Source organism: Phyllostomus hastatus, unplaced genomic scaffold (genome assembly GCF_019186645.2).
Source record: "Phyllostomus hastatus isolate PE091 unplaced genomic scaffold, TTU_PhHast_1.1 phas_contig_40, whole genome shotgun sequence".
Lineage (NCBI taxonomy): Eukaryota > Metazoa > Chordata > Mammalia > Chiroptera > Phyllostomidae > Phyllostomus > Phyllostomus hastatus.
Window position 1 is genome coordinate 10379218 of NW_025333872.1, and position 22762 is coordinate 10401979.

The window sequence follows — 22762 nt, forward strand, 5'->3', positions numbered from 1 at the left end:
ACCCCCCCGAGGCCGCAAACGCAACTCAAAGAGGCCTGGTGACAGCTCTGGGCATTGTGAGGAAACTCTCTCATTCTTTCAGCCCCTTAGGCCCTCTTCCTCCCACACCGGAGGGTATATTCTGGGCTGTGTTTTCAGACTGTGCAGAAATGGGAAACTTTAATTTACAATCAGGGTTTCAGACCAGTGATTCCCAGGTACAGCTCTGTAGACCTATCATGAATAGCTAAACTATTTCATGATATATGCATGTTTTATTGTGTGTGTGTTTGTGTAAATATGTATTTAAACCTATGGGGCCTCGTCAAAACTATTTGAAAAATACTGCTCTAGAAACAAATAGCCATCACTTTTGGGAAGCAGAAAGGATAGGCCAGGAGGAGGCAGAAGAAGAGGAGGAGGAACAGAAAAGAAGACATTCAGGAGCTCATTAGAAAATACGGGTGCCCCACCCCACCTTAAACCCATTCATTACACCTTAGCCCAGTCCTAGCCTTATTCATCACTTAAGCTACCCAAGTGATGCTGACCTCTGGGTAGCTTTGAGAGTTGTGATTCTAGGCTGGTTCTTAGATAGGAGAAAAGAGTTCTACACTTAAGTTGATTCCATGGTTTGAATTCTCATTTGGAGTTTGGGACTGAACCCTGAACTAATCAATACTTTTTCTTCACTTCCTTGATGCATATAGTCCCTTCTGGGATAGGGTTGGGAGACTGATTTTCAGATATATAACGAATGATTTTTTAGTCTTATACTAGTCATCCTCCAGAATTATTTGTTGTTTTTATGAAGTTCATATAAAGTATACAGAACAATACCTGCTAGCTATTAATATTAGCATTACTAGCATTTCAACCTTCCTACCAGTTTTTAGAGTAACTTGTTGGATTGTGTCAGAATTTGGCTTCAATTCTGAGTCAAATTAACTTATCAAATAAAAGCTGCTTTTGGGTCAGTGCAAGCCCCTTGGTATTTTCAGCACTTCCCTTTCAAGCTGGACCTTAATTTTTGTAAAAATTATCAGAATCGGTGTGTCCTTGCCACAGATGGGGAACTTTTGTTTTCATCAGGGTAAGCATGTTTACATGACACCTTGCCCGAGGCAACCCCAGGCCAGTGATGGCTGACCTACAGCTGAGTTGGCACTGGCTTCCTGGGAAGGCTTGGCCCTGGCAGGACCAACCCCCCACCCCCACTTCCTTGAATTCATTCAAGTAAATCCACTCCTGATAATCCCTGTCCTTCAGTTTACAGAGAACAATCATTAGAGTTTGCTATTAAGTCCCTGGAGATGGCTGGCATTGTCTCCCCCTTCTTCCAGTTGTGCACTTATGGACTCCAAATATCACTTATTTATGTCAACAGCAGTCTCTTTATCAACAGTGGTGCTTAGTTGGAACTGCTCACACCTACACTTTCCAACGTTTTTAGCAACAGTCTAATATTAGGCACAGTTGAACTCTTGGGTGACTTCCTGGGCATCAGTATTTATGGGATCATGCTTCTTCCTCTATAAATAGAAGAATTTCCAGTAGAGTTGTCTCCCTCCTCTCTGTCTTGACACATGTGCACATGTGCATAACACACACACACACACACACACACACACACACACACCAATGGGAAGAGCAGGTCTCCAGCTAGGATCTGAAAGAAATCATGACTCAAAGAGAGCTGACTGTTTTAGAGGCAGAAGGCCTATAAAACCTTGGTTTTATTTTACCTGTTATTAAGTTTTGGTAACCTTTCATTGGGATCTGTCTTTGTATAGAAATCCTTAGGCCATTTGCCTTTGAAAAGAGTTTTTTTTAAGTAGGCAGATACAACAGAGAAGACAGATGGAAATACAGGTGGAAAGCAGAAAAGATAAGCACTTTTACCTCTAAAAATTTTTTTGGAAGTTTGGTAAATTTTATGAGCTATACAAACTTCTTCTGGAAGGACTATAATTTAAAGCTATTTAAAACCTCAGTAAGTGTGTGTATAAACATTTGTGCACAATAGAATTTTAAATACATATTTTATGTTTTAGCATGCTTTTAGTATGTTTAAGTAGTATAAACAAAGCAGAAAGAGACCAAGGTGAATTAGACCCTAACCCCAAATCTGTCTGTCCTTATCTGTTACAGCTTGTGAAAGTTAGAAAAAAAAGACTCACTGGACTCAGTTTCCTCCTCTATAAAATAAGGAGAGCTCAAATCTATTCACATTCAGATTCTATTATTGTATGCCCATTTCTGTTTCTCTATATATTATTTATTTAATTGTTGTTTTCATTAGCGTCGGTCAGTCATCAAATCTAAGCCTGGGCAGATCAAAAATTTTCCTGGGCTTTATTCCTGCTTTCTCTTCAAATTGGTTATTATAATTCTTTTTTTTCTGGGGTATTTTTATTAGATTTATTGGGGTGACATTGGTTAATAAAAGTATACAGGTTTCCAGCGTACAATTCTATAATAAATCATCTGTATATTGTGTTGTGTGTTCATCACCCCAAGCCAAGTCTCCTTCCATCACCATTGAGCCCCCTTTTACCCTCTTCTACCTCCCCCACCCCCTTTCACTCTGGTGTTACCACCTGCTGTCTGTATCTATGAGGTTTGTTCTTTGTTTTTGGAGGGGTTGTTTTGCTTAATCCCTTCACCTATTTTACGGAGCCCCCAAAGCCCATCCCTCTGGCAATTGTCAGCCTGTTCTCTATATCTATGAGGCTATGGTTATCATAATACTTGAACACATTTTGAGATAAGCTAAGAACCTACTAAGAATTAAGTCCTTGCTTTGAGAATACAGGCATGATCTTTTAAAATTTTAGAATTTTAAGGTTGAAAGAGACCAAAGGAATTACTTAGTTCACTCGTCCCTTCCTCAGGACACTTTACCAATTTGCTCAGCTTTAATTTGTTCAACCACTATATAACAAGAGCTTCCAATTCCCCAGGCTCTGCGTCAGGCCCAGAGTCATGCAGGGTGGTCCTTCGTTGTAGCTCCACCCACTAAGGAAACCCCCCAAAGCAGTGATCCAGACTCACTTTTGCAAACAAGTGTTGGTTGCTGGAATCTTTTTGTTCCAAGGTCCCTTAAGCTATCTGATGTTTCCTTGTGACCCTACCTTCTCATCTGATCCTTTTTAATCCAAAACCTGAGATATATATTTTACAAGTCTGTGTGTCCTGTCTGTCATTCATTAGAACTTCAGCTGGAGCACATTTTTCCTGCTGCTGGTGCTGGTATCCCAGCACAGCTGTCTGTTTTCCCTGCCCCTAAAAAATCTATTTAGTCTGTGCTTTGTAGCTTAGGAGTGACCCAGGATGATATTTTGTTCTTAGCTTATTGCCCAGTACTTCTTCTAGTGTCCTAGTAGAGTTCATGTCTCAACAGAGGACAAGTCTGGCTCAGCTCCTTTCTAAAAAGCCTGACTGTCAGCTTTGAGAGTTGACTCTGCTCCAACACCTGGTAACTGAAGATTTTCTCCTTGTCACTCATGGTTCAATAGAGCAGAAGTTCCCGCCAAGCCCTAAAGGATAACTAATGGCATTTCAGAAAAGGTGCCAAGCTCTTTCTTCCAGCCGAGCCTTTAGCTTAGCAATGGAGACCTGGCCTTCCTGGAATTCCAAGGTCAGGCTTAGTGTTCCTCTTCCCCATCTACTTTGCTTACTTAGACCACTCTAAGTAAATAAATACCCAGAGAATCTGAGCTTCCTTTTGAATTGTTTGCCAGGAAAAGTAACTGAACATCAACTCAAGAGTGTTGAGAGTTATATAATAAGAAGAAATAACAATAATTCTTTCTAATTTACAAAATGCTTTCATGTGTCTTGGTTCTATTATTTTGGCAATCTTGTAAATTACATGGCAATTATTTCCTTTTTACACTTGCAGAAAATAGAAAGGAAAAACTTGAATTTATTTCCCTAAATTTCTACCCCCCCCCCCCCCCGCAAATCTAGTATTTCTCTTGGAATATTACTTGGGGAATATTGTCTTGTTTTGCACAAAAGTTTGAAATATTCATGAAATCACATCTGTCAATTTTTTTATGTGAATTAAAATTTTTTTCCCTGGCTGGTGTGGCTCAGTGGATTGAGGGCCAACCTATAAACCAAACACATGCCTGGGTTGTGGACCAGGTCCCCAGTAGGGGGCGTGTGAGAGGCAACCACACACTGATGTTTCTCTCCCTCTCTTTCTCCCTCCCTTCCTCTCTCTCTAAAAATAAATATATAAAATTTTTCAAACATTTTTTCTATAACAAAATTGTAAAAATATTCTCTCATATTTTCTTTTAACGCTTCTTTTAGTTAGTTTGTATTTTTTTAATGCCTTTAAATGTTCTATCTTTCTGGAGTTCTTTAAGGTTTTAGTATGAAATAGGATTTACTTTCATTTTACCCCAATGAATAACAAGTTATCCCAACTATGTTTCTTGCCTAAACCATTCTTTATCAAGACCATCTTGATGCTTTTTCATTAATTTTAAAGGCCACTTTGTCATATAATAAAATTCTGACTCAAATTTTTTTTTTATTTCTGCTGCTATCTGTGCCATTTCTTTTGCTAATTACTAGCTTAATTGGTTTCCTGGTCAAAAACACAGAAGACGCCCTGGCTGGCGTAGCTCAGTGGATTGAGCACGGGCTGCAAACCAAAGTGTCGCAGGTTCGATTCCCAGTCAGGGTACATGCCTGGGTTGCAGGCCATGACCCCCAGCAACCGCACATTGATGTTTCTCTTTCTCTCTCTCTTTCTCCCTCCCTTCCCTCTCTAAAAATAAATAAATAAAATCTTAAAACAAACACACAGAAGAATGTTCTATTTCTAAGAGATGTATCATTAAGTTCCTTATAAGAAAGAATTAGCCTGATTCTCTAAGAGTTTAAGCATAAGGAAGTCTTCAAACAAAATTTGGCTAAAGTATGAACTTAAGTGTGAAAGGTTTTCATGGAAAATATAATCTGCTCAGCACAAAGTCCCTTTACACAGAGCTTTGAAGGTGTGAGCCTGTTCTATTTTGACAGGCTGTTCTAATGCCACAGATGTATAGTAAATGCTTATTTACTCTTAAACAATGAAGGAACTCAGATTTTTAAAATTTTTATCTTATGAGAAGAAGCAAATTATCTTAAAGGTTTCATTTAAAGTTTTTATTTTAAAAAGCTTTGTTTAAACAAAAACAAAATCAAAACTAGAGTTTCTAAGGTTTGTGGGCCTCTGGAGATTAAAACTGACATTGGTACTGAGGACCCAGAGGCCCAGGAGGAACTAATAACCCTCATCAACATGACTGAGGTACGTTTTGCACAGTTGTAAGGCTACGTATCTCATTGCTGCAGCTCACCTCTTTGTATCTTATTTGTTCAACTGTGCACAAGGAATTTGTTATAATTCTATGACATGCCAACACTTATTAATTCTTTCACACTTATTAATTCTTATGGATTTTCATTCTTAGCTTGTCAGAGCTCAGTTTTCCATCTGACACTGAGCAGGAACACTAGTTTTAATGAATATGTCCATTTTTTTTTCTAGGATAATATTTGCATTTATTTAATTGTGGAATGAATGACATCAGAGGGCAAATGGGTGCCAGAGTATGATGCTTTCCCTGCCCTCACTCAGCACAGCAAGAGAGAAACCTGGTAATGTGGACCCTGCTCCTGTTTAAAAAAAAAAAATGAAAGAATTTACCATCTATTTTGAGAAGGAAGGCATACATATCTTTGAGGCTTGTCAACAACAGCTCAACATCAACTGCGGTTGTGCACAAAATAGGAGTTTTTGCAAGTCAAGCTTCTAGGGCTCAACATGTATACATTCCCATTTTATCTCTTCATGCCTGTTGCAAATTAATTAACCAGAGGGAGAAAAGTGAAATAATTTGCTCAAAGTTATACTACTTGTTTAATGATTTTAACCAAATAAAGTATTATATGGCCATAATTATAAAGTTGATTTTAGTTTTGGTTTTGGTTATAAATAATTAGTAGTTTCATTATAGAAAAGGAAGCATAACAAAAGGCTTGTGTTAATATTCTGACAAATCATCAAATGTATTTTTATCTAATTTTCATTTTCTTATGTCTGTGATCTTCAGCCTATGTGTGTTGTTATCGGGTTTAGTTTAATGGATGTCTCTATGGAAAAGCCAGTCTTCTTTTCTCCCCTCCTCTTCCACCTTGACCTTAAGTAACTTCCCATCCTTTAGTTTCTAGTATGAGTGGATTACATAAGATGTCAGGTTTACATAAATGGATTTTTAATTAAAAAGAAAGAGAGAAATTATGAATTTCCAAGGGCTGCCAGTCAAAAACTATAGTGTGTTGCTTCATATTTCTTTGAAAGGAATAGTCAGGGAAAATGGTTATAAGGATCAATTTTGGGATTTTCAGAGTCCGGGGAGGGAGTTAAATTGGAAAATACTTCCCAGATGTATACTGGTTTCTTCATAAAAGCTTAAATAAATTCATCCTAAAGTGAAAACAAACTTAATTCGCTCAAGGATATTTCCTAAGAGATTGCTAAGGCTAATATCTTTCTAATTAGTGGAAGCCTTCAGATTAATATTTTATTTTATTTTTTTCACTTTTTATTGTTTATGCTATTACAGTTGTCCCATTTTACCCCTTTTGTCCTGCTCCACACAGCCTGCCCCCACTCCCACAGTCAATCCCTACACTGTTGCCCATGTCCATGGATTCTTCATGTATGTTCTTTGACTAATCCCTTTGCCTTCTTTCTATCAGTCCCTACCTCCCCCTCCTCTCTTACAGCTGTCACCAGCCTGAGAACCAAAGATTAATATTTTTAACAAGTATCCTTAATGAATCCTTCTTTATTTCAGTCACCCTACCTTCCAGACACATACAAAGAATAGGGGGTGTTGTGTTATAATGGATAGAGAGAAGGCAGAGCTTTGAGTCAGAAAAGCTGGAGTCTGAGTCTCAGCAAACACCTCAATATATATAGGTACCAAGAGACTGTTGTCTCTGCTCATTGCTTTTCCCACTCTCTGTTCCTTAATTTAACCTTCGGGAAATGAGATATGGAAATCAGAGTCTTCCCCATGGGGAGGAAAAATATCTCAGATTAACAGGTAGTACCTGTGCTAGTAATACACATTCTGAGGAATCAAATCACATCTATTGGGCTTACCTGGTGACTTTCCTCTCTTCATATCACAGCCTGAGGGAGCCCTTCCTCCAGTGTACTGTGGCTCAATCACTTCTTAAGCTGTATGGAAAGACAATCTCAATATCTGAACCACAGCAGCTCTCTGGCATGCTCACAGGTCCTCTGATTCATGAGCAATTCCTAGTGCATGGGCTACTGCCCTTGCAGGCCAACAGCCTGGGACACACCCCCTTCAACAGGGAAAAGAGAAACACATACTTTCTTCTGACTCCCCCGCCCCTTTTGAGTCAATATGAGCCTGGTAAGAGGAAGCAGCTCAGAGCCCAAGACTTGGTGATTCTCCCAGCAGACATAGAGAGATTTCTGAAACCACAGAAGGAAAATACTCTAGGAGAATGAGGAACACTTCTGTCCTCAATCAGTTTTCTACAAAATGCCATTTTGTTGATCTTCATGTCCAGCCTCTCGATACCTGGGGTCACACCCCATAAAGCATAAGGAATGCAGCCCTTAACCCATGATTCCAAAGAGGAGAGGAGGGCAGTTCCACTAGGGTGAGGGGAGAGGTAGGTATTATTTTTCCTTTTCCAACTTTCTCACTCAAGGATGAAGAATCAACTTGCTACTTTCCCAGACAAAGGAACCTCAGACTTTTTGGTGGGCTCATATGAGATGAAGGCCAGGAAAAGAGAGCAGCAACACACATGTTTGCCCAGTATGAATGTTTTCCGTATGTTCTTTGTCCTTAGAAAACCTCAAGCTAAACCTTAGTAACTTCTTTAATAAAGGTGCCATCCTTTCTAAGGAGTTGTCCAATTTGAAAATTAGCACTCCATCTCTACAAATGACTTGAGGTGGCTTATGAGTTAATGCATAAAATAAAATTACATTAGAAGAGAAATAAAGGAACACAAACCATAAAAGTTCTAGATAAATAACAAATTATAAAAAAGGAAACTAAACTATAAAAGTGGAGAGTCAATTAAGAAAAAGAATGAACATAAAAACCTATGAGTTATCCATAGTGTTTTATGTGTTTGAAACTTAACTCTAGGAGTGGAGCTTCCTGGCAGTAAAAGAAAAAGGGAAGCTGATTGGCTACATCATTCTTATCAGATAAGAGGAGGCATCCATCTTCTCAAGGAGTAATGGTTCTTGAAGCACAAAATTCTAATAGAAATTCCTTTCTTTAGAGTGAACTGCTAATAAGATTGGAGCCCGTAATTTCATGTTGAAGTCCTTTAATGACAAGCAGCCTTGAACACAATCTGACCCTCTTGTTTCCAACACCAGCTGGGCCACTTCGTCTATATCATAACGCTTCACCATCAGGTCTGTATCTGGTCCAGTGGAAAGTTTTCAAGAGAACAAACCCTACTTGACAACACCTAATTGTTCAAGGGTATCAACCACTGCACATTTGTCCATCAACCAGCCTGGGCAGAAGAGAGTTGATCTCATAGCTTAGTCAAGTGAACTCCATTCTTCTCATGTGCCTTTTCTGCTGGGTTTTGCCTGTTTCCAGAATCTACCAGCTGTAAGTGGAGACCAAATTTCCATTCAGTACAAAGGGCCAAGGGCTTCTTGGAATATATACTCTTGTTCAGTGGATCCAATGCTTTAAGTCCTAGGATTTGATGCCATCTTTTCAGTTCAGTGCTGCCCCTTTCCTGTCATCTCCATTAAAATGCAGGTTCCTGTAGGAGTACAGAAGTCACTGACACCTTAATGGGAATGTGTTTATAAAATGTGACTAATAATTTACTAGTTACTTAGAGAGAAAAGTGGCTGTGGAATAGGGTCGGGGCCCTGGGGGAGGGCGGAAAGGCAGTAGTGGGGCAGACCAAATGGCTAATGGGTGTGGAGTTTACGGCAGTCAGGGCTTGAAACTTGGATGGCAGCTCTGTCACTCACCTCCGGCTCACTGGTTGTGAAGCCCAGCAGTGTCCTAGAGACTGGCATATGGCCGTCAGAACCAAAGGGATCCTTACAGTTTCTTATTAAACCAAAAAATTTTAGCAACTACTAGAAAATAAGACAACCAACCAGTAAACATCAATGTTTCCATGAGTATACTGGTTGGGGATAACAACCTAAATCCAAACAATTGAATGCATTTAATAGTTTGCTAATTCTGTATTTAATAGAAAGAGATCATAGTATGTCCAATGTTTTAGGTTGTTTCACAAATTGGGTGTGTTTCGCAATACTGGTGACTCACCGATAAGCTGCTTTCTCACTTCTTCTAGTTTCCTCCTAATAATTTGTTAATGCATGCAAAGCTGAATTTTTTAATACTTCCTGGTTAGGTTTTGGGACTCCCCTCCCTGCAGAGGACAGAGAGTAAAGAGAAGCAGCATGGGTTTGAGCATGTGGCAACATTGTGACATCTTGCAATGAGACCAAAAAGAGCTAACCTTCTGCCATGGCAGAGCTGATGAAGCATTGCTCCTCAAGTGAGACTGTAAAGCTCCTTCTGCCACAAAAACTCTTATACTCTAACTTATGAAGCAAGAGCACCTTGCTCACCTGAGCACATGAAGGCAGCTAAATCCATGTGTTTTGGTCCATCTGGTCTACTTCCCATCTCTTTCTCTGGTGATCCTGACCACAGAGCTTCCTCAGGGAGGCCAGGCACAGCATCTCTGACAGATGTCACAGAAGAAAAAAAAGGAAGGCCTGGGGCTAAGAGCTTCAAGCCTTCCAACTTCATCTGTTTGTGTTGGATTCCTGAAAGTTCTGATCACTTGATTTCCCAGCAAAAGAGTAGAGTCACAGGAATAAACAGCAACAAACCTGAGGCCCAAGGAGTAAGGAAAATACAAACATAAATATGTTATTGGAACTAGTTATCTCAATCTTCTCATGTTGAGTTTCCCTGAGAGACCGCTGGTTGTGAGGCAATGTCTGGATTAGAGAGATCAGCTGGTGGGCCTGGGGAGGACATGAACCCCCCCGGGCAGAAGGACCCTGAGTGGCACTGTCTATCCTCAGAAATGCTGGACATTCTTTGAGCTTGGCCTTAGAGAAGCTCTATTCTAGGGGCTGCAAAAACAAAAGGCCACCCTGAATGATATGGTGATTTGAGGGGGTGATAGGCTCTGACCTGGCTCAGACAGCTTTATTCCATAATTGTGAAATGGATAAATGCAATAAAAAAGTATTTCAGGTCAAATTTTTAAGAAACCTGAAAGGAAGAGTAAAGAGAGGAAGAATTAACTACAAAACAAATTATAGTGAGATTTTCCTAACTAATATAAGACAAATCAAAACTGATACAGTCTCTTAACACACAGGGCTTAACTAGCACTTGAAGAGGTGGATGGAAAATTATTAGAATATTTGAGGGCAAAGCTTCGTCAATGTAACGTAGAAACTCTTTTAGGGAAGTGAGAAGTGATGGCATTGCATAATAATTGTATTGCTATTTGGCATTAAAATAAAGGACATCCAAATGAACAAAGGGAGAGTTCACAAAATTGCAGAAAATCTTTTCTGATCCCTATCAGAGACGAGTGTGACAGTGCATAAACATGAGAGCTGGCTTGGACAGTGAATCGGAGAAAGAGATGAACTATCAAGCACTTAGTATCAGCTCACATTTACTGAGCACTGACTGTGTTCCAAGTGCTGTTCTGAGAAGTTTTCACGCACCTTTATACTCCTAGCAACCAGCAAGACATCTATAAAGTGGGGATGAGAGGGGTAACTGTCATCCCCATCCCCAGATGGGGAAATCAAGGTCAGAGCAGCAAAGTAAATAATGAACCAGGGCACCAACACAGCCTGACTTCAGAGTCTGTGTTCTTAACCTATGCTCTACTGCTTCTCCAAGACAGAGGGGAAATACAAATGGAAATATCCAGCCCATGCAAAACAACTGAAGAAAAGGCAAAGGCAAGGCTGTGACTCAGGTACTAACAAGGCATAGCATTATTATCATCTGAACTTTTCACAATAATTTGGAGAGCCACCAAAACCCTACAGAATCTGCATTTCCATTTCATTCAATAAGTAAGCTTCAAATGTCACTCAATTCAATACCCTGGATCAATTTAACAGAGCCAGGCAGGATTCTATCCATTGCCGTTAATCATGTCAGAATGCACAGTATTTAAATGTCAGAGATAACGAGAAGAGAAAGCTGTGGGCTATAAAAGTAATGATCCTTTTTTTTTTTTTCATTCTGCCTGTCTTTAAAATGAGAATTACACAAGCACCAAATGGCCCACCTCTCTAAGCTCCTTAGACCCTCCTGGGGTGGCATGAAATTCAAAACCAGAGGCAACTAAACACATTCCCAATGTTCAGATGATGCAAAGAATACACATGGGACCGTGGCAGCCTTAGCAGAGAAGTTCAGTCTGATACACCTGCTTTTACTCCACAGGTTCTAGAGTCCCAGAGCCTTACCAGGGGGATGCATTTCTCCACAGCTGGCCTAAAGCAGCAACAAAAAGTAACACAAACAAGGCTTCTGGAGGACAGTCATAAGTGTGCTGGCTGAGAGGCTAAAACCCAGCAGACTGTGTCACTTGGTGCCCCAGGGGTATGTTCCTGTGGATGAGAAGCTTTCCCAGAACAAAATAAATCTGATTCTGTCCCTGGGCACTTTTTGTTTGACATGGTTGCTGTACTCAACTTCCTCATGAGGACAAACATCTGAACATGTGGCCTGAGATTAAGACATTTTTTTTACTTAAGTATTGTTTCTTTTTAGCAAATCACCAATGAACCCCAGGGACTTGAAATGTCCTTTAAGCAAAGGGAGACATCTAGTGGCCAAGATTCACAACATGGAAGAAGCCAACTGTTTACTAAAGCACTCACCCTACCTGCTAAATCCCCCAGTGGTCTGCTGAGACCCTGAGCTACTTTGTCCATTTGTTTGGTAAGAATTCAACTTTTAATATAATTCATTCATTCATTCCCTCAACAAACGTTCATTCTCATTAAATGTCTACTAGGTACAAGACACTGCTAGGCCTGGAGACCTCAAAAATCTATAAATACTATCTTCAAGGATCTTATGGTTTAATAGAAAGACTAGGCCACCAACAGTCAGTTAAAATACATTGTGATAAGAGTTGACCACATTATCATATAGCAGCCCATAGCAAAGGCATATAAATGAATCTTTGAGGATGAGAGGAAGAACTGTCCAAACCACAGGTCTCAAACGGGCACCCTGTGAGTCCCATCTGGCACGCAGATGTGTTTTTCTTGGCCCACGCAGTGTTTTCAAAACTCTGAATTAGTTCCTAACATTTAAACATCAGGGGATTTCACATGAAAATCCAGATTTCAGCTTCTTTTGAAAAATGGAAGGATCTGACAACATAGTTTCCATATTCTTGCCCAGAGTTTACTTATTTCAATGAATTTAGGGTAGATTTCATATGAACAGGGTACAAAACTCAAAATTGCAAAAATATATTTATTGAAAACTTAGGAGAACTAACAGTTAAGATGGTGGCGTAGGCAGACATGGCTCACCTCTTGGCACAACCACATCAAAATTACAACTAAAATATAGAACAACCATCACTCAGAACCCTCAGAAATAGACTTGAATGGAAGTCTGACAACTACGGAATTAAAGAAACCACATCCATCCAGACTTCTAGGAGGGGCACAAATGTAAACAGGTTGGTGCCTCACCCATGTGTGATGGATAAAAATTCACGAGGGATATCTCAGGAGCAAGGAGTCCTAGCCCCACACCAGGCCCCCCAGCCCAGACTTCCACTGCCAGGAAGATAAGTTCCTACAAATTTCCACTACAAAAATGAGTCAAGTTTGGGTTGGTGAGGAAATTTCTGGAGCCCCAAGCAGTTCTTCTTAAAGAACCCACATACAGACTCACCTACTCAGACTCACTTCCTCTGAGCTCCAGCACCAGGGTAGCAGCTTGAAAGGCACTGGTGCCATAAAGGAAGGAACTGAAGTGTCTGGCATCATGGCAAGTAGAGGCCATCATCCCTTTTCTAAACCCTTCACCCAAAGAGCCAGCAAGCTGGTACCATATCTGAGACTCCATCAACCTGGCTAACACTGTTCCACCCACCTTGAAGATTTCCAGAGACTCCATCCCACCCAATCTATGGGCCCACCCAAGCTGATTGTCCACATGAATGGCTGGTGTTGGCTCATGCTACACAACTTCCTAAATCCTATCAAACAACAGCTGGCCTCAGTGAGCCTTGGGCTCAGCACTAGCAGCAGCCAGCCTTGATTCACAGCTTGGCTTTGCTGTGAATCTCCAAGCCCAGCACAGGTAGCAACCATGTCAAATTTCTCTATAGCTCAGACAGGGTAGCCCTAGGGAAAACACAGGTGGAGGCTGACCATGGCCTACACCACCTGGAAAACCTCAGGGCCAGTGCACCCAGCAGACAGCTACAGACCACATCAGAGCACCACCAATCTGCACATGCACAGCTGATCCTTGATGGAGGGCAGAGGTTGGTAATCAATGGTTACAGCCAATCCTTACAGCTGACTGGCCTGGATAATTCCCTCCCATTGATCTGCCAACAGAAACTAAGGCTCAACTATAATAGGAGGGTGTAGTCAGCCCACACAAAGGGTGCACCTTGAGTACCCAGCTTGATAGGAGATGCTGTGCTATTGGGCCCTACAGGACACTTACTATATTAGGTCATGCTGCCAAGACAGGGAGTCAAAGCAGCTCTATCTAATACATAGAAACAAACAAAGGGAGGCTGCCAAAATGAAGAGATAAAGAAATATTGCCCAAATGAAAGAACATATCAAAACTTCAGAAGAGAGCTAAACGAAATGAAGGTAAACAATCTATAAGATGCAGAGTTCAAAACACTGGTTATAAGGATGCTCAAGGAACTTAGTGAGGACCTCAACAGCATAAAAAATATCCAATCAGAAACAAAGGATAGACTAGTTGAAATAAGGCACAATTTTTAGGGAAACATCAAGAGAGTGATGAAGCCAAGAATCAAATCAATGATTTGGAACATAAGAAACTAAAAAACAACCAAACAGAACAATAAGAAGGAAAAAGAATCCAAAAAATACAAGGATAGGATAAGCAGCCTCTGGGACAACTTCAAGAGGTCCAACATTTGCATCATAGGGGTGCCAGAAGGAGAATAGAAAGAGCAAGAAATTGGAAATCTATTGGAAAAAAATAATGAAAAGAAACTTCCCTAATTTGGCAAAAGAAATAGATATGCAAGTCCAGGGAGCACAGAGAGTCCCAAACAAGATGGATGCAAAGAGGTCTACTCCAAAACACATTATAATTCAAATGCAAAAGGTTAAAGATAAAGAGAGAATATTAAAAGCAGCAAGAGAAAAGAAGTTAGTTACCTACAGGGGAGCTCCCATAAGAACATCAGCTGATTTTTCAAAAGAAACTTTGCAGGATAGAAGGGATTGACAAGAAATATTCAAAGTGATGAAAAGCAGGGACCTATAGCTGAGATTGTTCTACCCAGCAAAGCTATTATTTGGAATCACAGGACAGATAGAGAGACTTCTCACACAAGAAAAAAATAAAGGAGTTCATCATCACTAAACCATTATTATATGAAAGGCTAAAGGAACTTATATTTAAGAAAAATAAGGAGGTCAAAACTATTAACATTAAAATGACAATACATACATAACTATAAACAAACTAAGCAAACAAGTAGAATGGAAACAGGATCATAGATATGGAGATATGGAGAACATAGGGATGGTGACCAGTTGGCAGGGGGATATGGGGGAATGGGTGAAGAGGTGAGGGGATTAAGAAGTACAAATAGGCAGTTACAGAATAGCCATGGGGGTGTAAAGTTCAGTATAGGAAATGGAATAGCCAAACAACTTAAACATATGACTCATGGACAGGAACAATGGTGGGGGATTGCTTGAGGAAGTGGGTGATACTGGGTAGATAGGGGGCAAAAAGGAAAAAAATCAAGACAACTATAATAGCATAATTGATAAAATATAATTTTTAAAAAAGAAAAGAAAACTTAGTCTCCTCCCACTCTTTTTCTGCAGCCAACAAATCATCATCTGCAAAGGCACTCACTGTTACCAGTTAAAAATTGTGTAAACATGTATCCCTCCCTCACCAATATTAATTTCATCTGAATTATAAATTTAAAAATAAAGTATAAAACTATAAAGATATGAGAAAACAAGGAAGTCGTAGCTGTTGCATTCCTTAAATAATTTGTTGATTTAATAACAAAGTTTTTCTAAAGTAAGACCCTAACCCAAACATCATAAAAAGAAAAAAAATTGGTCAAAATTGCAACAAAAATAATTGACTACATAAAAAGGAGGAAAAAATTCTTCATGGTAAAAAAAAAAAAATACAATGTACAATATACAAATATAAATAATTACCTGGAAAAATATTTCCAATTTATATCATTCATGATTATTTTCTTAAATATGAAAATTGTACTTATACATTAATAAAAAAAAAGATGTTGGAGTCTGCTCTGCCTGGTCTCAGGAAGCTGTAACACCCCGCGACTTAGGCTGAGTGAGAGACCTCAGAACCAGGAGACACTAAGGAGACAAAACTCATTTCCCTGGCATGAACGCTGCCTATTCTGTGCCTCGCCTCCAATGCTTGATCAGTTAGCCAATGATAAGTAAGATTTCCCAAGGAGGGAATCGTCTAAGACAGGCATGATCATGTGGAGGCCTCAGGAAAGAGACTCAGGGCTATGGAAATGAAGGGGTGATCAACATCAACCCCTGCCCACTCGGCTTTGTCAAAGCCTGAGCCCTTGTTCTTAGTTGTGAGAAATCCATGTCTCCTGGCTGCCTTTGTCTCCTCTGCCTGACTCAGGCCTGTGGAAATAACAGGGGTGATGCAGTCCAGACCAGAGTTGATGGACCCCCAGGATAATCAGGCCTGGGGCATAGAATATGCAAGATCATGTGAGATCTGCTTGCTGGAGGATGCTATTGAATTAGAATATGAAGGCATGGGCAGGAAACAAGACTAGCCTTTTAGATCCTATAGTCTTTTTAAGTGATAAAACACAAACTCTCAGCCCAGAATCCCAGTGGGAGTTCTGTCAGTCCCTTTGAAAACTACCTATTTCTTTTTATCTTCCCTGCCAGACTGTAATCCACAAACTGTATCTGTATTCTTAATAAAAGCCTGCTTGGGCAGGAAAACGGGGTGTTCTCCACTAGAGAGAGTGGCCATTTCGTCCCTATTTCTCCACAGGACTTGTTTGTCCCTGTTATGTTTTTTCTCATGTTTTGATGAGCCATCCACAGTGTTCAGTGGTCACTGCAGGCTGGTGGCCGTGACAAAAAGACACTATTGTTGAAATAACTTTCTAGGCTTCAGTGCCATGTCAGCAAACAGAAACTTTTTAGATACCTTTACTGTTCCTGTAAATGCTCCGCTTGATCAAAAATGCAGTATAGCCAGTCAGCCAGTTCTCAAACACCAAGCCAGCCCTGGCTCTATGCTTATTTCCTTGTTTATTCTCACCCCAAATACTGTTGGCTATGTGGCCCCAGCCATATCAGATAGTTTGTTATTTTTCTCTTCCTTGTTCTTTATTCTTTATCTTGTAAAAGGGACTTGTCTTTTGCCCTATTTTGCAGTTCTCTGAATACAGACCGTCATGAAGTATTAAATAAAGTTTGCCTTCCTAAATCACTTTTTAATACAACCAAAGGGACATCTGGACAAAAGGATATGAATAAACAAAAAAAGGATAAAAATAGTTCTAAAAATCTATATAAAGTAAGAAAACATCTAGTATAACTTGATAAATGAAGAATAAAGAATTGATCAAATATTATTTTTCACCTCACAGGTAGACAAGTATCAAAGGGGTTAATAATATTGTTGCAGGTAGGAGAAAACAATCTAACATATAGCTAGTCAGTTAGTCTCTATCAAATTTTAAAATGTGCATATCCTTTGACCTAGTAATTCTATTTTCTAAATATATAACCAACAGATATGCTTGTTCGTGTACAAAATGACATCTATACAAATATACTCAATGCAGAATTATTAGCAATATGTGAAGACTGGAGGCCATGTAAAAGTCTATGAATAGGTGTAATGAGTTGTATCTGTTCAAAATTATGCATATGTTATATGTGTAAAACATAAACTTTTTTGTTTTAAGCAATTGAAATTCTGAAATTGTTACTACCTGTTCCTTAGCTTAAGCTGACTCATACAAAGATTGATACTGAGAGCAGACATATCTTCTGTAAAGAAAATCTGAAAACACATGGCATTTGCCTCTGGTCAGACTGACGGGCAGCAAGAACACTATTAGAGGAGACTGGAATGGAGGCAACCTCTGCAATGCAGGGAGACATTTGGAGAGCTCGGGTTATGGGTAATATGTTGAACGAGTGGTAGCTCTAGACAAAGACGCTAAAATTCATTTTTGTATTAGTGGTTCTCTTGACAGTGTAATTCTCTTAAAAACATAGTTGACTTTTTACCTGTGTGTAGTTAACTCTATGGACTGAAAGTTATGTTCCCAATTCTTTTCCAAGCAGGTACCTGGCTTTTGTAGGAAGGCCACGCCTCCAGTCTCTTTGCTGTGAGCAATTTTGTCTAACTTGTCATGAGGCTTAGTTGTAATGGGCCTTAATTACTCAAAGGCCAACTCAGTTTTATATCTTACTAGTTATAGTCAGGAACTACTTTCATATTCTGTCTGGCAGGTCCTGGAATTTTTGTTCTTTATTTTTCCCTTTTTACTCCTGAGAACCAGCCATCTTTTTCTTGCAATACAAAGTCTAAACTAGCCAATGGCAACAAAAGCAGGCTAATAACTGTTATTGGGTGTTCTTTTTTTCCATTTTCTACCTAGGTGTTCCAACACCATTGATTGAATAATTCATCTTTTCCTCACTGGCTTGAAATGTCATCTTTATTAAATATTAAATTCCCATGTTTCTTTGGGTCTGTTTACAGATGGTGTTCTTTTCATTTATCTGTGTCTATTCAAGAACCAGCTCGACACTGTTTGCTGTAGCAACACAATATATTTTCATTTCCAATATAATAATTATCACTCATCATTTTCCTTTTAAGAACTTTCCTTTCTACTCTTCCTGTCTGTGCCAGGGCCCCACGTGATCCTCGCGGACCGACCAAGAAGCCCCAGCGGCAAGCTCAGGAGGACCAAACGCGAGACGCTGCACCTACAGTAGCAGAGACCCCTGACATCAAGCTCTTCGGAAGCGAAACACCAATGAAGTGCTGATCAATGACACTTCCTTGTAAGAGATGACATCGCGGTGAAGGAGAAGTATGCTAACTACCAGCCCTACTGTGCAGGGTGCTATGCAGCCAAGCACTTCAGCAAAGCACAGTGCCTCTTTGTGGAGCACCTCACCAACTCCTTGACGATGCATGGTCGCGGCAATGGCAGGAAGCTCCTAACCGTGGACTTCATCAAGCACGCCTTCAAGATCACCCATCTGCTCACTGGAGAGAACCCCTGCAGGTCCTGGTGAATGCCATCATTGGTAGTGGCCCTGGGAGGAATCCACTCACATTTGAAGAGCCGGAACAGTGAGGCAACAGGATGTAGAGGCGTCTCCTGGCAATCTGGCTGCTGGGCACAGGTAGGGGGCGAGATTGCCTTCTGGAGTATCAGGACCGTGGCCCAATGCCGGGCAGGTGAGCTCATCAGTGCAGCCAAGGGCTCTTCCAACCCCTGCACTATCAAAAAGAAAGATGAGCTGCAGCGTGTGACCAAGTCCAACCACTAAGATTCCAATAAACCTATTTGCCCTTTGGGGTGAAACCACACACACACACAAAGAACTTTTCTTTCTATTTTTGTTTATTAATATTTTCATATAAACTTTAAGATCAGCTTATCTGGTCTTCCTTCCCAGCCATACACACTAAAAATATATTGTTATATTTTTTGAGATTGTGTTAAATGTATCCGTAAATTTGGAGATAAAATATTAAGGAATGATCCTAACAAATATACAAGATCACTATGAGTAATCTTTCTAAAGCTACTAAAGAACACACAAGAGGATTCCCTGTTACTTTCAGGGGCTGGGAGGTGTTACTGCAAAGATCACATGTATCATTAACACATAAAGTTGAGCCAGGTGCTGAGAAACATTTTCACTTAGGTTGATGTTCCCTTATGTTTACCATGAAATTGCAACGAGGAGCTCATGGGACAAATGGGGAAAGATATCCCTTTAAAAAGGAATAAATTTCTTTCATAAAGAAAGCAAGCAGGATAGGGACAGGGAGAGGAGTAGGGAGATAAATAAAATACCCTCATTTTAGCACTAATTTTTCTGCTCTGGCTACTTATCATTGTTTCTGACCCTTCTGTGTGGCCTTGAGGTATAGTGTGTATTTACAAGCAGCTTCCATTTTCCTGCCCATAGATGAAATTTAAACAGGGTCAGATGGTGCTCAATTATCAGTCTATCTTTGTTATGCCTTTTCTTTTCCTCTCCCTTCCACCTCTTCCTACCTGAGGCAGTCCTTCTGCCTTGCAAGGACACACTGAGGTCAGGGTACTAAAAATGATGAGGAATAAGATCCTTTCCTTTAAAATATACAAGGTCTGTACAGAAAGTATCCAGCCACATACTATGAAAAAGAGACATTTATTGAAGAAGATACAAGATACAGGAAACATTATACATAGGATAATGTCACCTCAGTCCCCTTTAAAGAAGGCACCTTGGGACCTCACACAGCTCTCCCAATCACCATCAGGTGTCCTGTCATATTTACTCACATCTCATCAACAGTCTAAAATCTCTTCCCTTTAAAAAGTGAGTTTAGTTTTGGGAAAAGCCAGAAGTTGCATGGCACCAAATCTGTGCTATAGAGGGGATGAGTCACCTGAGTGATTTAATATTTCACCAAAAAAGTCATGAACAAGTGGGTGTATTGTCATGGTGAAGCTGCCAATCACCAGTTGCCCATAGCTGCAGCCTTCTGAATTATCCAAATAGTTTTTGTGGAAGAATATTCAAGCTTAACACAAAATTTAATGCAGATTCATTACTGTATTCTCTCAGTCATTTTGAATGCAAGGGCCACACAGTACACATGGTCACTCAACAGTGTCTACCACATCCCCACAACTAGTACAGTGAGGTCATCATTGTTCACGCACGTGTATTCCAGTCCACTCTCCTTCACTGCCAGGTTACCACAATGATGTGCAAACTATTCTCATTATATTAACAATGGCTGGAATTTTTCTGGACAGACCTTATATGTTCAGTGCCTGAATAAGCATTGCTACTGATAATTGATAAAGAAGGAAAAACAATAAAATGAGCAACTCTGAAAAATATATTTTTTCAAGAAACATCCAGTATAGAATTGTGACTAATGAACTTAGACGCCAACTTCTGTAAGGTATAATATTACCCATGCATTATTAACACATATACTTGGGGTTTTGATCAAGTAAAATTTTTAAAGATATGTGTGTGTACTTAGTTTATAGATTTTTAATCCTGTCACAAAGCCTTCTGCTTATGTAACCAAGAACTTCCAAACTAACAATATAGAATGCTGACATGGATGCTGAGCAACTAGAACATTCCTACATTGGTGGAGATGTAAAATGGTACAGCCAATTTAGAGAGCAGTTTGACAATTTCTTATAAAATTAAACACCATGTGACCCAGCAACTACACTTCTAGATATTCTCCCAGAGGAGATAAAAATAATATATCCACAAATAGAGGTGTATGCAATGTTCGTAGCAGATTTATTCATAATAGCCCAAATCTGGAAAGAGCCCAAATGTCCATCAACAGGAAAAACAAATTGAAATACAGCCATACAATGGACTACTACTCTGGAGGTAGTAGTAGTATCACTATTTCCAGTACTATGAATAATAGTAGTACTACTATTCTTATCAAGACACCCGGGCCCGTAAGGACATTATGTTCTATGGAAGAACAATGTTGTACAAATGCAATCTATGAAGTTCCTTGGTTTTAATCTGTACTCTTCCTACAGGTTCTCTGTTGACCACTGCTTTGGGCTATAGGGCCTCAGTGCTGTTTTAGCAGGTGATAACCTCAATTCTATTCTGCAAGTATATACTAGCACTATGTTAAGTACTGTCAGAGACCCAATGAGTGTACCAGGTCCCAGGATGTAAGGAGCTGACATTTTTTTATGGGAAATAGCAATAATAGAATTTTAAAAATGAGAACAATATTAAATATTACAATAAACATTTTAATGCCCAGTACCTGCCTACATTCAATAAAACAGCATAAGAAGAATAACCATACTAACATAAAGACTTAATTAAAAGCTTAAGGTGTGTCACACTTGCTGGTCCTTTCTCACGTTCATAATTGGCACAAGGGGACATGTAATGGGATGGCCAGTTTGTCCTGTGATGTCAAATTCCAGAGATTAGGGTTCTACATTTGGTTTTCCTGTGTATCTTGCTTAATAAACCATCACATTGCCATCACATATTAAATATTTAATGCTTTGCTGAACTTACTTTTTCTTCACCATGTACCAGCATCTCATGTAAATTACTCTAATCTCTCTTTAAAAACTTTCTTTAATTTGACTTAACTTTAATTTTCAGACCTCAAAGCAGACTCTTATGTATAATAGTATCAAACTTAGTACTTTTTTCACATATTCTGTAAGCCCTTATTCATAAATTTGATCAAACACATTCTTATACCTACATTTTGCAAGCTAGATACCTGATTTGTAATTTGCCATACATAAAACCTTTTCATAAAAACTTTTAAACAAAAATCCACTTCAATGTAGTGGATTTCAAGGGAGGTGTAAATTTTGTTTTTTTAAATCTGTATTTTTTCTTCAGGTTCTCTCACACAACAGCAGCTTATAGTCAGGGTTGGTGTAAGATACTTAAATGTGGGAAAGCAAATTAAATGTCCCATCAAATGCCTGAGCATAGCAGTATGTTTAATCCATGAAGTGTATTAGCCAGGGTTCTTCAGAGAAACAAGATCAATAAGATACATGCACATATGCATAGAGATAGAGTCTACAGCCATACCACCCTGAACACACCCGATCTCATCTGTATAGAGATAGAGATTTATTATGAGGAACTGGCTCCTGCAGTTATGGAGACTGAGATGTCCTAAGACTCTCAATCAGAAAACTAAAGACCCAGGGGAGCCAATGTTTAAGTTCTAGGCCAAAGGCCTAAGATCCAGGAGAGCTGATGCTTTAGTCCACATCTGAAGGCCAGAAAACACCAGAGTCCCAGATCAGTGTCCCGGATCACTCCATTGGGCAGGTGACGTTCTCTACACACAGGATGGTCAGCCTTTTTGTTCTGTTCTTGGCCTCTAACTGATTGGATGAGAGCCACTCACATTAGGGAGGGCAATCTGCTTTATTCAGTTTATTAATTCAAATGTTAATTTCATCCAAAACACCCTGCAGACACACACAGAATAATGTTTAACCAAATATCTGGGTGTCATATGGCCCAATAATCTTGACACCTAAATTACCCATGGCACTAAGCTAACTAGCCATAGAATGCCCCACCCAGAGTTCTCTAATCTATGGTTTTAGATTTTTTTTCATGCTGCTCTTCAGGGCTCCACATTATTTTTACTGCTGT

General features: G+C 39.6%; 1 protein-coding gene and 1 pseudogene across 6 annotated transcripts in view; one reads left to right on the top strand and one right to left on the bottom strand.

The window, feature by feature from the left end:
* ADGRF1 (adhesion G protein-coupled receptor F1) overlaps positions 1-9779 on the bottom strand; it is a 46702-nt gene extending 36923 nt beyond the window's left edge. For 4 of the 6 annotated variants that reach the window (XM_045842561.1, XM_045842564.1, XM_045842562.1 and 1 more), the window contains exon 1: positions 7154-7551. In XM_045842561.1, the coding sequence (XP_045698517.1) occupies positions 7154-7175 (22 nt within the window). In that variant the 5' untranslated portion in view covers positions 7176-7551. Of the gene's footprint in view, positions 1-7153; positions 7552-9353; positions 9460-9661 lie in introns of those variants that run through there. The other 2 variants (XM_045842563.1, XM_045842560.1) reach the window with 1 other exon arrangement.
* Positions 9780-14837: 5058 nt separating this feature from the next.
* Positions 14838-18889, top strand: LOC123821448 (annotated as a pseudogene).
* Positions 18890-22762: the final 3873 nt, after the last annotated feature.